The sequence below is a fragment of the Lagopus muta genome, chromosome 13 (assembly GCF_023343835.1).
Source record: "Lagopus muta isolate bLagMut1 chromosome 13, bLagMut1 primary, whole genome shotgun sequence".
Classification (NCBI taxonomy): Eukaryota; Metazoa; Chordata; class Aves; order Galliformes; family Phasianidae; genus Lagopus; species Lagopus muta.
Window position 1 is genome coordinate 11909598 of NC_064445.1, and position 16572 is coordinate 11926169.

The 16572-nt window shown below is 39.6% G+C and overlaps 1 protein-coding gene and 1 long non-coding RNA gene across 3 annotated transcripts in view; one reads left to right on the forward strand and one right to left on the reverse strand.

Moving 5' to 3' along the window:
• Nucleotides 1-16572, reverse strand: part of LOC125699959 (uncharacterized) — a 161363-nt gene that overhangs the window by 123313 nt on the left and 21478 nt on the right. For both annotated transcript variants that reach the window (XR_007379740.1, XR_007379741.1), the window contains exon 2: nucleotides 7121-7240. This is a non-coding gene — a long non-coding RNA (uncharacterized LOC125699959). The remainder of the gene's footprint in view (nucleotides 1-7120; nucleotides 7241-16572) is intronic.
• On the forward strand, nucleotides 4660-16031 carry LOC125699955 (homeobox protein CDX-1-like). Its single transcript, XM_048960037.1, has 3 exons — nucleotides 4660-5184; nucleotides 13741-13886; nucleotides 15777-16031. The coding sequence occupies exons 1-3, from the start codon at nucleotides 4746-4748 to the stop codon at nucleotides 16029-16031; spliced, it is 840 nt and encodes a 279-aa protein (XP_048815994.1). The 5' UTR covers nucleotides 4660-4745.

The window sequence follows — 16572 nt, forward strand, 5'->3', positions numbered from 1 at the left end:
CAGTAAACAATAACATTGTGTAAGCAGACCAAAGCAGTAAACAAGGGCCAGAGATTTGTTCGTATTTTGTTTTTGAAGTTTCACTGAGCAGACCCCCTGGGTTTCTTCCTACATTCAGTATTGACTTACCAAGTGAGGTTTGCAGAATATCATCTCTTCAAATACAGCAAGTCAGTAGCATGACTCAGCCTGAGGAGATCCAGCACACATTGCAAGGTGCTAAAAATTCAAAGCACAGTGCTGCATTTGAAAATAACAGAAAAAGAGATTTTCTTTTCAGAACTAACATCAGTGCTCTTATGAGTTCTTATTACAGCAATACTAAGGCTATTGCAGTCAACATATATTAGCTAATTCATTTCACAAGTGATGAAAGAAAGAATCTGTATTATGTGCTCCCTGTACAGGATCTCTTTTGTGGCATTTATTAAATTAAATATGTATATGCCTACATAAACAACAGAAGGTCATGAGTGTTATCTCTATTTTACAGATCAATATGGAACACTGACTACTGCCCAGGTAGCCTAAGGTAACAGGACAAATTAATGTCACTGAGAATCCCTTCATTCTACCTTCCTGCCATGACATCATGCTATCTATTAGATACATCAGTTTGTCATCATTTTTTTATCATCAGGTACATCTAATAACATAGAAAATACATTAGAAACACAACTAGTCCTTAAAGAATACAAGATAAAAATACTACAGCCCTGCTCTTCATTCTTCACTGCCATCACTCCATAAAATACTTCTGCTAGTGTGAAGTGGGTGTGAAATACCAGCATTCTGACTACATACCATATTACATTACAGAGTAATGTAACACATGTTACAGTGCAACAGAGGCCAGCCCTATATAATCACTCACTAAGCCATATATCTAACTCTGTATCAGCATATTTCAGATTTTTGAGTACTTATTAAACAGAAAATCATTTGTATAAGCCAACTTTAAGAAGCCTGCCATATTCCACAACAGCATTATTTCAGGAGGAAAATAAGGGAAGGAGAGGGAAAAAAGAAGGATTAATTATAAAGCATGACAAAAAATGTCTGCAACATAATCCACATTCCCAAGCCAGAAATCTTCACTAGCTGCGCAGCTTCCTGCATCTGAGCACGTGACAGGTATGAGTCACTCCAGGCACTTCTGTAAGGAGCTAAACACAAAAAACCAGTACGATACAAGAGTGGTATTACCCATTGTATTCTGTACAGAACAGACCCTGAACTTTGAATAATGGTGAGCACTGAAAATTTTAATTTTATTCTTGCCATTCAGCCAACCCACCACTAGCTGTCGCCATTGCTTCACAAGAAGTCAAGTGCCAGCGCTGCAACGCGGAGACGATTTTCAGACAACGCTTACTTTCAAAAATGAGTGCTGCTACTCTTGGGGGATGGGGCGACTCGGAAAAATTGAAAGGATCTACAAGAGGATAAGAAAACAGATGTGTAGGAGAATGCCTACATCCTACAACAGTGATGTGGCTGCAATTTGAAGCAGATTGGCACAGAAAGCTTGGAAGATCTATGATATTTTAGAAGATGTATGGAATGAGAACAGAAATCCCTGTAAACCCACTCATATAGCAGAATAGGAACAATCAAAATGGACTGAGGCAAGCCAGTGTTCCTGTCTACTTTCTGACTACAAGAAGTGCAGCAGCAGTATTGGACGCAATAACCTTAAGGGGTGTTTTGCCAACCATTACCTACAGTGGCTAGTTCCATCTCATATTATACAAACCACCCAAATTCAGAAATGGAAAATGCAACTCAATAAAGCCATAGGGTAAAAGTTTGTCGGTTTGTTTGTGTTTGTTTAGCTTTTGTAAATCAGCCCTATAATCTGCTTTATAACACTTACTTCTAAATGCAGGGACATACCAATGCCATTTCTGATGTTCTGGTGAACCCCTCTGGCCAGTGAAACCTCTCCATAGCATGCAAGTTAGCTTTCCATCAAATCAGATATTCAGATCAGAATCCACCCTCCTTCTTTGCTATATTACAGCCAAACTAAGCTGAGAGGGGTACAAAAAGTAGGGATTACAATACTCTTCAAAATACAGATATAGGAAAACATATACAGGAAAGAGATGGTTATCCCTGCATACATGTCAGAGGAGCTACCACAGTGTTTGGTAATTCATTGAAAAAAATGTTTAATATAAATGTCTGCGTATCTTTTTACAGAGGCTAAGGTTTCCAACAGAAAGAAAGCAAATATGAAGACCAAAAAGGACATGGAGAAAAAGAGAACATCAAAAAAATTAAGATGTATTTTTCCAGACATTATCTTGTATGTTGATGTTATATAGTAAAATGGCAAAACTGGATCAGCAATAGGAAGGAGCATTATCCTCACTTTACGACACAGAACAACAGTTTTTCTACAAAAGACTATTGATTTGTTTTTATGAAACAGGGCAGTAGGTTTTATTCACCAGAACAAGTAGTGTACTCTCAATACCATACATATACAGTGCTGCGTACACTTTGCAGATGTAACAACTGATTTTGGAGAGAATACTGACTTTTTCCCCCTCAGAAGAGAGCGGTGTGTTTACAGAGGACTGGGTGTACAGATAGACTGATCTCTGCAAAGACACCTGTTATTGACAGATATTCTTGACAGAAACTATGAAAAGCAACTTTAATCCAAATCTTTTTATATTTTGTAGTTGTTCAAAAGCCTGTGAGGATGTTTAGTTTTACATGAATTGTATCTACATTATTATTTATCTATTTCAGAAGTAAAAAAAAAAAGTTTGTTTTTTAAGGTTTATATAGATCATGCTGCAGGATTTAAAGTATTTAAAACCCCATTGCATTGGACAGCTACAGTCACAGGCCATCTGGACTTCCAAAACATAGTTTGATCAATAGTTTTGTTGTTTTGCTTTGTTTTCCTGGTACAGAAGAATTAAGCCATTCAGTGACAATACAACGATCAGTACCTTCCCTAGGTGTGCTGAGCTGATTAGATTTGGCCATGCTGAGTGACAGCCATCATATGCATGAATTGCAACTGAACACAAACACCAAAGACAGCCTGTGCCAACCTCCTATGCCCAATGTTTTTAAGATACCTGTCAACAAGTTTGCCATGGTCCTCCAAAAGCTCACAGGAAGCAATACGTGTATGAGTACAAGACTTATTGAAGTACACAATAGGAAAATAGTAACAAAGAAGTGAGAATAGAAATAATGATACTAACAGATAAATATATTTCAGCAACTACAGTTCATTATCTTGTGAATCCAGCCTAAGGAAACCATTCTGTCACACAAAGAAATGACAGTGTTGTCAGGTGGGCAGAGTGATTCTCCCCTCTTGAGAGCCAGGAGGAACCTGTAAGCTTAGGTGTTAAAGTGCAAAAGGCACTCAAAGAAAAAATACACTTCTGAACAATGAAAAAAACCTCATTATACTTTGCACCTGTTTAAGAAAAAATATTTAACAAATCGGTTTGTTAATAAAGGTGCAATTAAGTACCACATAATTAAAGAAATAGGAATGAAAACAGAAAATTCTCACTAAGAGAAAAGGTTAAAGTCTCTCATTAAAAACAAACAAACAAACAAAAAAACACTCTCCCCTCACTCATGGATATAGACAATCTCCTAGGGAATTTGTTACTTATTAACATAGGATTGTTCCTAAAATTTAGGAAAGGATTTTTCATTCTCTTTCTTTTTTTCTTTTTTTTTTTTTTTCTTTGTGTGTGTGTGTGTGTGCTAAAAAGCTAGTATTTGTTCTCAGATTTCCAAGAAAAGGTGCTACTTACTGTGAACAAACACAGCAATGAGAATAGAAAACCTTTAGGGAGAACCACTGCTCATTTCAATATCACAAACAAAACACAAGCATGGAGAAAGTGACAAATTTTGCATTCTCTCAATATTCTCTTTCTGTTAACATTGTAAGGTAGAATAAACTTCAATCACTGCAGCCAGCAGCCAGCTCATGAATAGGCTTACTAACATCAACAAGACTATTGGTATGAACAAATGCTCAAAATGACTATGAGACTTCTTGTATGCCCTTTGTAATGTTAAAAGCAGTAGGAATACCATAGCTTGCAAGTGCTCTCCCACATAGAGTAAGAGCTGAAGGCAAGAGGAATGCTCATGTGAGAAAGTGTGGAAGAGCTATAGATAAAGGCTGAATTAGTCCATTGCTGCCAGCTAAAACTATTAGAGCATGTTCTAACAAAAAACTACCAGGCTAGCAGATTCCAGGCTTCACCTAACTAAAACCTAATGCCTGAAGTTAGATTCTGATGTGTACTACTCAAGTAAAGCATTACTTCTACAGTTTAATAGTTATTGGTTAACTGCAATTCTACTTGAAGAACATGAGATTTCAACCTACATTCAAAAAGCATGGAACCACGATGGTAACACATAAAGGTTCTGTGAGAAAGGAAGCACCAGAACTAGCAGCAAGGTGGGGTTGCCTGCATGGTCAGCCCTTCATTTGAATGCAAATGCAATTTTGGGGCAGGCAGTTATCTGTGACATCAGGCAGGACCTTAGTAAACTGTTACCACCAGCACCTGGTAAAGCCATTGTTAATCATGTGTAGTAAAGGGACATGAGGGCTAGCATGAGTCATTTATAGAGCCGGTCAGAGCTAGAAAAGAGAGAGAAAGAAAGAGGAGGGGAAGAGATCAAACAAACAGTGTGAGGAGCAGGATGTCCCAGCAAGACAAAGCCAGGCTGTGAGCACCATGTACGTGAGTTACCTTTTGGATAAAGAGACCAGCATGTATCCAGGACCCGCAAGGTGCAGCAACAACAACCTGCCAGTGCAGAACTTTGTGCCCGCTCCCCCCTACTCAGACTACATGGGGTACCACCACGTGCCAGCTCCAGACGGCCACGGACAGCCCGCGGGAGCCTGGGGACCCCACTACGGCCCCCAGAGGGAGGACTGGAACTCTTACGGCCCGTGCCCGGGGCCCTCCGGCACGGCTGCTGCCGCGCAGCTCAGCGCCTCGTCTCCTGGGCAGGGCTCCTACAGCCCAGCTGAGTACAGCTCCCTGCATCCCGCCGCAGCCGGGGGGTTACCTCCTGCAGGTACCGGTGGCACACAGCAGGGCTCCCCCACCAGCCAAAGGCACAGCTCTTACGAATGGATGAGGAAAACGGTGCAATCCACTTCCACAGGTACGGGGGCAGTGAGGCTATGCTGAGATTTCCCTTTTTTGGGTGGTTGGTTTTGGTTTCTGTTGTTTTGTTGTATTTTTTTTGCCAGGTTCCATACGTTTTAACAACAGGACGATTTGAACAAGACTCTTGCTAGCAGTGAAATATTGGTTCAATTTTTGGATGCTGTCTTTGATCAGCTGATGATTCTTTATATATCTTCCTTGACATCCATAGCTGAAGCCAATAAAAAGCAATGGCCTTTGACAGCATTTTCATTTGAGATACGTTTTTTAAAAGTTACATCAAATAATTGCTTTTAGCAGGAGTCCAATAGATTTAAAAAGTATGTCTGCAGAAAGAAATCATGATGAAAGCATCAAATTTCTCCACTATCTATGCCTTGGTTATTTTCCTTAATTTTCAGTATAGACATGAATAGTTCAAGTAAAACATATATAGTGTTGGGGTTGGAAATACCTTTGTATTAGATATAGCCCCCATAAATCTAAGAACAGTAAAATGAAATAGATGTAGGATCAAATGCTTGAAGGACAGGAACAACAAGGAAAGACTTGCCACTCTTCATAGCAGTAACTCAAAATACACAGGAATATAAAGATCTCTGGTAGCAAAATAAGTTAATGCTATGACAGGTCGATCTCCAATAGGAATGGATGACTAAAATAAAATGCTGCAGTCATGTTTAACAAGTAAAAATAAGACGTCTGAGGAAACGATTCTCTTTGGTTGTAGGAAGTAAAGCAAAAAAAAAAAATGTACAACTATTAAACACCAAAAACATCTCTGTTCCTTGTATCAACAGAAAAAAAAATAATGAAACAAGGAAGGGGGGAAGGAAAGGCTGAGGGGCACTGCCTGAAAGGAACAGGGACAATCCTCTATAGAAGTGTGTGATCCTCCAAGGTTCTGAGCAGTTCTGACACGCACCAACACCAGTAGGAGTTAAGGACGCTCAGTACCTCCTCCAGAGATGCACACAGTATCTCAGTGTCTCAACTCGTGGAGGTTCCCTTCCTTCCTGGCCTTCCTCCCTTCCCAGTTTGGTTCCCACACACCCGTAAATGTGGTTTTCAAAGCCAGTATTGAATTAAACTCTGAAGGGAAAACAGTTATTTCAACATATATTCTACATAAACGAAAGCAACTAAGCCTAAAAATTATCTTTGCTAAAATAATGCACCTATTTTGCACAGAGTCATACCTACTCCTGCTCAATGCAACTTCAGCTCACAGAGAGTCCATGGATGATACTTGGACCAAGAATATTCCTTACATTGGGTGAATAAGAACTTTGCAAATACAAAAGACAGAGGTTGCTGAAGACTTTTTTATTTTAAAATATATCTCATAGCTGTTCTTCACTGAATGCTACTCAAGAAGAGGGCCAGTCTTGCAAAAACTTACTGCTTTCTTTTGCGTAGTCCTTATGAATACAGTGAGAATTCTCACAGGCAGTATGATTTACAGCTGGCAACATACTTGCTCAAAAACCACTACTATTTCTCTTTTCTTTACCTACATGCCTCTTGCTCTTTTGGATTTAAATGGCAGCCTTACAGATTCTGTCTTTTTGCACAACCATTAGGAATTTTAATAGAGATTTTGTAAAGGAAAGAAGAATTATGTATGTTGTTTATTGCCTCTTTTTAGTCCCTGTGAAAAAGATATGAACTATTGTTCCTGAAGATAGGAATAATAAGGCTTAGACTTACCTGAAGGCACTGAAGTAAATTATAGAAATGAAAAGTATTATTTGTTCATTATGTGTTGCAAAATAATACTTATCAATAATATGATTTCTCTATAGAAATGATGAATATTAAGGCAAGTAATTTTTGCAAGATGTTCTTAAATGTCTGCAAGAAATGCTACTCTAATTGTATCCCTTTAGAATCAGGAGAGACTCCTTCCATAGACTGACTTACTTATATACCTCTTGGCAGCAGTCTGATTTGTAACAGCAACAGAAACAAGGCCTAGAAGCAATGACATTTCCATCTCCAGGGGTTTCATGGTTATCTTCTCTTGTTGTGGTGCTTCCTGGATTCATGACCTGACAGAGAAGAAAGAAAAACATTTGATTGAAATTTCTCCCACTGTCTCATACCCACATCTTCTCATATTGTTATTTATACAATTCATCTGGAACAGAAGAAGAAATGATTTCAAGTTAAATTTACTGTATGCAACTTAAAAAACAACAATGAATACAAAACCAGGACTTGACCTGGTATTAAGCAAGGTTCATGAAATATGCTTCTTAAAACTACCAAAAGAACTCAGTAGTTGATGCAAGACTGTTCTGATATAGTGGTACTGGAATGCATTTCCCACATGAATGACCCAATCAGGCTTTCATCCACCATCCTCCCTGGTGAAGGATGTATGAACGCTCCTTCTGCAGCTTTCAAACTGGAGGGAGTAGGACTTCCTCCATGTAGGTTCTAATGCCTGCTCACTGCTTCCCTGAGGGTATTCAGGATACGGGAGAAAGCAAATGCATTCTGACTCAGACCACTTGAATAAAGGAGCATTTGGTATGGAGTATGTCTGAGTATTTTCATCCAAGAATACAAGTGGAAAAGACACTTTCCTAACCCTTATACTGCGCCTATTTGTCTCAGTTGCTAAAATACCAAACAGAAAGGAAAAAGAAACCCACAGCTACTAGCAATAGTAACAGAGCTTAGAACCATGACAACTAGAGACGGCAATTCTATGTACACAGAGCATAATTACAGGCAAATTCTTTGATGAAAAACATAAGCCTGTCATCGAATAAACTACAAATCCCCTTATATTGATTTCTGTATTTTTATGGAAGCATGCAATCCCTTGCATAGGAGTAGCCTTTAGTTTTAGCCCATGGGAGAAAACAAAATACATCTGTGTAAACCTGTGCACAAAATCTAAAGTATGAAGAGGTAACTGCCAGGTAGCTTCAGCAGCAACGAGAATTAGGTTTCTTAAGTATATCTTAAAATCTGTACCTATCTAATTATTAAAAAAGGAGGGAGCAAGTACAGAAACGGAGGGAAAGTAACTGTAAGCAGAGATGTCAAGTGCAGGAAACACTGTAGTCATTCAGTAAAACTTTACTCTGATGATTTTTTTGGTGGTGCTGACAGGTGCTGACAGTATCATTACCAAATGCTCTGTAAATGTAGAGTATCTAGAAGAAGGAAGAAGTTACATCAAATGTAAGAAAGAGAAGCAGCACTCTTAAGGAGTCATTCTTGCAAAATGCTGAATGCCTAAAGAACACCTGGAAAAAAAAGTCCAGGTAATCACTTGCTTTTTAGTTTATACAGTCACTGGCAATGTGACTTTTCCTGACCCTGCCACTCAGAAAACTGCCTGCAATTTCCACAGCCTGTGTTCTTGTGCCAAACAGAACCCCACAGAGCAGTCCGTCCAGTTGTCATTCAAAGATAACAAAATTATTTTGTTTTGGATTCAGTTATCTTCTATTATGAAGATGAATTGTTTACACTAACCAAGGGCAGAATTGGCCAATGAGCATTATGACAGAACATATCAAAATGGAAAATAATTGCACTTTAAATAGAAGTCAACAGAACAGAGGGGAAAATCCCCTAAGTCCAATGAACGTTTCTGATTCTATGATGCTACTCTGTTCTTTTCACCATGAGTTACCTGAACATGTATAATAAGAAAAAATGATCAAGATCCAGCAGAAAATACAAATATGGGATTGCAGCATCACAAACCTCTATGCATCCAACTTGGCAATATTTCTTTCAGCTCATTGAGACTTGAGACAGGAATGCAATTGCTACACTGTGCAGGACAGCACCCTTGTAACTTCACAGAACTTCACGTGCAGCACAGTGTCCTTCTTCAAGACATTTATTCATTTAAATTTCTTTTGTTTCACAAATTCAATTAAATCGGTGATACTCCTTAGGGTGAGTTTGGACCTTTTGTTTCCTAAATTTTGAAGTGCATGAATATTGAGAAATCGCTCCCTCACCAAAAAAAAGAAAAAAAAAGAATCACACCGCTGGGCCCTGATCTCCAGTGGTCCTTTATTATTAACTCAAAAAACTAACTCTACTCCCTCTCTTAAAACTGAGCCACCATAAAGATGCAGATATGAACAGAATAAATTTTCGGGCCAGAAAACTATTCCACATTTGAAGCTGGCCTTCCAGCCATCATGTATAGACATCAACTCCCTCTGAACAGCACTAAGCTATGCAAGTGAGATGCTGATACTTGTAAGTAATCTGACACTGTTCTGTACATCTCCTGTCTGAACGAGGTAGCTGCTGGATTTTATGAATGATGTCTTGTCAATTCAGGTAAACGAAGGATATTCCTGGACAGTTAAGAGAGGATGCACTAAAGAAGGGGCCCGGGACCAGTTCTCATGCTAATTTATTTTACTTTGTAAACTAGTTGTGAGGTCTGACCGTGTTGGTTTGGTTTTGTTTTTTTTCCTCCTTTCCTGGGCTACATTGTCTTTGGTTTTGAGGCCTATCTGTCATATTGAGGCAACAGACCCTCTCAACACTTCTCTTTGCTTTGATATGCAGCCTTGTCTCTTCCTTCTCCCTTTTTTCTTCAGGAGTTATATTGCCGGAAAGGGTGATGATTTTCACAGCAAATAAAGAGGCCTTCTCCTAGCTTTATTGTCTTCAGAAGAAATGCTCTGTGAATTTTATGACCAAGGGGAAAGCTGTTCCCTTCCCCCAACTCAGAACTTGGCCAGTCACAAAAATTGCTGAAGAGGGTGTGATAAGAGAGGATTGTTAAACTTTATCTCAAAGAAGTCTTCTAAGGCTGAAATATCTTATTTTTCCCACTCTAAAGGCAGTCTTAAATAATCTCTACTTGCAAAATAGTTGCCATAGTTTTGGCAAAACTTGCTGTTCTTAAATAGCTCAACTCAGAAAATCGACCCCCTCAACACAGAGGCAGTTTGCAAAGCTCTTTATTTTAATTCCACCCAGCTACTGATAATCTCCCCAACCACCTGCAGCTCCATGCTATGACAATACATTCCCAATAAAACTGATTCTAAGTCGTTGATTAAAGTGATGATCATCCTTAATAAAAGGTTAACACTGTCAAAAGGTAAATGCTGGCCATTTCACCCACATGAGTAAAATCTGCAGCACTGAAGGATTGAAGTATTAACCTTTATCACCGAATCGTTATATTTTGTCATTATCTACCAAAGAGATCGGACAAATGAGGAACATTCTTCTGCTCTGTTTCTGGGGTGATGTATCAGTTCTACCTCAGATTTTACCCAGGTAGTACTTCTTGAAATAAAATGCATCACTGTAATTGAGATGAGCAGAAGATCAGTAAGATTCACAACAGTGCCATATATTCTGTCATATATATCTGTTTAATAACAGGCTTTATTGCTATTAACTTTAGAACATAAATAAAAAATCCGCTCTGCCTTTGGAATGAAATGCCACGTGCAGAGCAACTCCAAGACAGCATCCAACAAAGGGAATGCAAAAGTCCCTCGCAGACACTGGGACCTCACCAGGCCTCACCAAGAGCAAAACACAATATTGCTAGCAACAAGGGTTACCTCTGAAGACCTCAGCAGATCTCTACAGCTCAGATAAGGGTTTAAATACCTAAAATCAGGAATAGAAAGCTATATCTTGAAATTTTCCATCTTGTTTTGGCAACAGAAGCACATCTGATGTTTGACTGTGACTTCTGAATGAGAACAGAGCTGAAGATAAGATCACCTTTCTCTTTTGTGTTCTCCATCTTAACAACACAAAGGAGACTAAGGAAACATCTTAAATATTTCTGTCCCACAGAATGACCTCAAGTTCTCATTTGAAGCGGGGAAAAAAAAAAAAAAACCAAAAAACAGGCCAGAGATCTAAAGTTAAAATATATCAAGTAAAGCATTAAAGCACCACAGGAGACCATATGTTAAACAAACAATTTACACTTCGAATGAATGAAAACAAATGTCATAGTGTTTCTGTGGACTGGGCTGAATAATTGCTGTTCTCCAAGACCAACATTTTCACCATAATATTGTAAAATTAGCAGCACTTTTCACTTGATTATCTGAGTAAACACACTTGGACTAATTCTGCTTTTCACTACAGTTCTACAGTGATAGAAATGCTACTGAGCTGAGAATGTCTGACCCAGCCAAGCAGACACAGCGTCCACAAGAAAATTAAAAGATTAGTTTGACAGAGTTGTTTTGGCTGCACGGAGGGAGCAGAAACACCAGCATAGGCAACAAACAAAAATGTATGCATTCATTTTTCCTACCGAAATATTCCAAGTAAACACACTGATGATCTCCTAACAGTTGGAAAATATTCATATCACTGAAAACTCACTATTAGTGGCCAGTGCTTTCCCACAATCAAAGAGCAAGAAGTACAGAAGCTGAATGACCAAATTCTAATGTACAACTCGCAATGAAAGCTGGGAGGAATCCCAGAGAAAGCCGATCACATACAGTGAACCAAGCACTGCCTACAGTCAGAGGTACCTTGTTTACAGCACTGCAGTGACCAGGACTTCCAGTGCTAAACAACTGTGTCCAACATCTATACCAACAGCACAGAATGGGCCATCACCTTAAGAACTTTGTCATGCATGTAATACCTTAGTGAGCCAAAAATTGTTACAATTTGACAACAAGGTCAAATCCTGGAAGAGAATTCATTGCCGTGTGGTGTATGCATTTAGATAGCAAGTAGTAGGCAACGTTAACTTTAAACATATTCAGCTATCAAAACAATAAAACTATGCCTTTCTCCACCGGTGGGGAAAAACACATTGACCTGTGAAACCAAATCACGGATTGAAGGATAAAGTACTTCAAGATTCCAGTACAGTTTTTTCTGTACGTTGAATTCTGAGCTTTGGAACTACTTCACAAGCTAGGAAAGTGGGAAGAAGGGACTGAGGAGCAACCAGACTTTGGTACCAGCAATCAGCCCCCAGCTGTTCTGTGCTGCAGAGAAGACTGGGTGCTCAGTGGTGACACATCATGGGGAGCTGGAGCTGCTCAGAGAAGGACATTTTGCCAATTCACTGATAGTCTATTGTGGTGCTCTCCATTTTGCTACTCTCATCACCAGTGCAAGTATTATAAGTTTGAAGTCTATCTTTTTCTGAAGAGTAAGGCATGCAGACATTGTTTGACAGAAAGCGATCTGTAAGACAAAGATTAAAAAAGATGAAGCTACATCTGCAGCACAACCAGAGTGCTACAGGCAGCAAGTCCCAGTATGCCTCCCATTTTATGTATGATCCCAGAGAATCTGACTCCAGTCTGTTGTTCTTGCCCATTGGACAGGAAGGCACACAAAGCATAGTACCACACATAGCACAGATCACCAACTTCAAATGCGTTCTGTCCCAGACAATTTACAGACAAGACATATACATTTGAACAAGTGTCCAGATGAAAACAGACAAGGAAGCACAAAACAAACCAACAAGTCACTATTTGCAATCACTGTAACATTGTTTTTAGCCCCCAAACAATCTAATCTTTCCAAATTGCAGGAAGACCTCAGGGCAGGGCTCAGGGGCCATGATTTTAGGCAGCTGTTGACCTCCAATGTTTTTATTGCCTAAAATGAATATTAATAAGAGTGAAAAGGCTGGTGAGAAGGGAAGCATCAGCAGTCTTCCTCATTCTCAGTTGTGTTTAATGACTGCCAACATCTGTCCACACAGATGATCCTGTATGAAATCAATACATTCCTAGCTACTTGCAGCTGTGTTCACTTGCTCATGTCATTTGCTCTCACCTTTTTAAAGACCCAGTTACTGCTGAATCACGTCTGCTTCAGCTGGCTGTACCCATATCTGAAACGTTACAGCAGTGCTGCCCGAAAAGGAACCAGTGGTACAATTCTAGCATTGCTGAACATCCTTTGTTAAGTATTGCATTCCCTTCCTCTTTTTTTATTAACTGCCATTTGAAAATGTATCTCACTATTCCCTGAGGTGATCCAGGTGTGGTTAGATTGTGTTAGGCTTGAAGAAAAAATACAGCCACCAAATTGCAATAACAGCAACAGTATTGTATTGATATCTTTAGCAACGGGATCTGAAGTCCTTTGGAAGCTCTCAGTATTTTCTGTGCAGTAAAACACCCTTCACGATTCATCTCTGAATTAAGTAGTAGTCAATCAGCTTTAGGGAAGAAAAAAAAGCAATTCAACACTGGGCAGTAAGCCTCCATTAAACTGTGAACAGAACCCAGGCTTTCTGGCTCCTCATTCTTAACAAGAACAACTTCTCTTTCCCAAATGAAAACCCAAGGGTAATAAAGAATACAAGAATCAGTTTATCATCTATTTACTAAGGAGCAAATCTAAAAGCTGATGGTATTACCTTCTTGTGTTGTAAATTGATACGACTCCACTACAGTCAAGGAAGTTACTCTGGGTAAGTGCAGAGAACCAGGCTTAAAATACCCACAAACGTTTGTCAAATGTAAAGTCTGATATTTTATGTTACTGAAGTTAAAAAAATTCTAGGTTGAAGCAATGTGTTCTTCTTTCAAAACAGGTAAAACAAGAACAAGAGAGAAGTACCGAGTGGTTTACACAGATCATCAGAGATTAGAATTAGAGAAGGAATTTCATTACAACAGATACATTACAATCAGGAGGAAGTCTGAACTTGCTGCAAACCTAAGACTTTCCGAGAGACAGGTAGAGTATGGATTGCCCGTTCAGAATTTCCTTTGCATTTATTACTGCTGAGGAGGAGATAACCACATGGGTCAAGAACACAGAAATGCTAATACCTCAGAACTAATGTGACTGAGTTCTCTTTGCGATTTAGGAACTCATACTATCCAGCTGAATGGCTCAATGGCTTTGTTTGCACTCTTTCTGAAATATCCCATCAGCACTAGTTCAGCTTGCACCATGGCAGCAGAGAGCTATGCAGCTGCACAGAAAAGACAAACTGAAGTCTGACATACAGTCTTGTTCTGAGAAAATATCAACCAAATCCTGCCAGGACTTTCTGCTGTTCGGCTGGGTCAGTATTACTAGGGAGAAGCTTTTGCAAATGTTTTCAAGTCCTGGTTCCACTGAGGTCAGTGGGAAACCTTAAACAAGGCCATCCTTAGTAGTGGCATAGGTAGTGAACATAAGTGATGAATTCCAGTATGCGCAGGACACTGAAGATATTTAGGTCTTGGCTACCTTCTACCTTTTGTTTAAAATTCCCTACACACCTGCTAATCCTTTCTCTTTTCCCTATTTCCCTCCATTCCCTGCAAATTCCATTCCCTCTCCAACAACTTAAATCCATTCTTCTTGGCAAAAAGACATGAAGTACAATTTGCCCTGGAATGACCCAGTGCCACGTTCTTCAATCACATAATTATTGTGCCTGTGCCACCTCCTGCTACAGCAAAGCAGGAGCCCAGCCCCAGGCTCTCAAGCACCTCAGCTGACTCATGCCAAGCAAGATAAAATGCCCGTCTAGATCTCCAGTATACTGCTAACGTGGGCTGAGCATGTTCTGTCCCATTTTACTTGGGGGTTTCTTAACACAGTACACTGAAGTAAGCATCGATCTTAAAAGATTCATTGGAAGGACTCCACAAATAGATTATCTCAAGACAGAAGAACAAAGAACGACAAGTAAACAAGAAAGGGAAGAAGTAATATCTAATTCTTTCTTAAGTGACAAATGATGCACTTCTGATATAGACAGGATACAAAAATAAAGGAGATGGTGAGGACAAGAAAGAAGAGCTAAAATCACACTTTGGGATTACTTGCACAACTAAGCATAAAAAAATACTGTAAAAGGATAGCAGCAGGTAAAGAACAAGTCCACATAAATACAGATCTGCAAGGTTAGACTAATAGCTTACTTGCATTTGATAACTGGTATACAACCTTTACATGCCTACTAAAATATCTCTCTGAATCTCTGCTGCAGGTCTCTACATCTAGTTTAATAATGAAAGAGAATAAACCCCTAAATTCAAAGCAGATATTGCCAAACACAGAGGGCAATTCTGAATCAGGTATTAGTTTGGATTTTAGATAGTTCCGTCTCTTCATATATTCTGTCAAATGATGGGAAAAAGCTAGATTTAATTTATTAATTAAATTAAATTAAATTAATTAAAAAAAGAATTAATGTTTAGCATCCAAACAGGAAATCTTTTTTCCGTTCATATGCCAATCATAGGCTCTGAGTTGCTCTGACTTACAACATATAGTTTTCAAAGTAAAGATACTTTCAAATTCTTTTGGCCACCACTGTGATGCATTAGGTTCTATTTGACCTTGTACAAAACAAAAAAAGAATCAAACTCATTTCATAAACACTTCCTAGGAATAAATCGCTAAAAAAAGCTGTTTATCAAACAAGATATTTTATTATCAGAGAGGAAGGATTATGTATTTGGAAAAAAATACATAACAGCAAGCAAAGAGCTCAGCTGTCCTGTTTGCTACTGCCTTTCTCACTGGTCCTCATGCAGTTGATTTTCTCCTATGCCCCTTGACTACACACATAAAGAACCACATGCATTCTATTAACAACTGTAAAAAATTTCCTCTGCTCCTCTGCAGGTGAAAATCTGGTTCCAGAACCGCAGAGCCAAGGAAAGAAAATTAATGAAGAAGAAAATGACTCATTTTGACAGCAGCAATCTTGGCTCTATGCAGAGTGACTCTGGCTCAGTGAGCCCAATGCCAGCTCCTGACCAACAGACTCACTCCGAAATGCCCAGCTCTTTGTTCCCTCCTCCACCTCCTCCAGCTCCGCTTGCAATGAACGGCCTGCAGCACTCTGGGAGCCTGCAGCAGGTGGTGGCCTCTCAGTAAGACTGGCTGAGGAGCTGCTGCTTAACGAACACTATGAACTACCGGTACACAGAGCACTACAGTACGAAAGAGGACATCTGCAGCTGTTTTGCAGGGGTCCCCAGCATGACACAGTTCTGTGCACATAAGCTTCAAGTTCAATAAATCTAGAGTCACTTGCTGGGTCTGCAGGATAGTGCGAGTCCCCAGCGGCCCTGGAACTGCTGTGTGTCAGGAGTCCTAGCTGCAGAGAGCCTCACAAGAGAACACCACAAGGCGAGCATCCCTGCAGCAGGTGGGCAGGCACAGGAGAGGAGAAGAGCCAAGGGCTAGAGTGGCCACTTGTTAACCTTATTCTGTGAAAAACAAAGCACAAAAGAGGCCGTAGGCAACATGACATGGCTAGGCTGTGATAGCAGCTTCACACGAGTGCTCTGTCCCCTGCCCCTAGGTAAAGAGTGCATTCTTTCTCCTTCCATCTCCACACAGGTTCCATGTACTGATCTCACTTTCATCGACGTTACACGCGGACCTTGATAAATGACAACCTGGCTTAATTGTC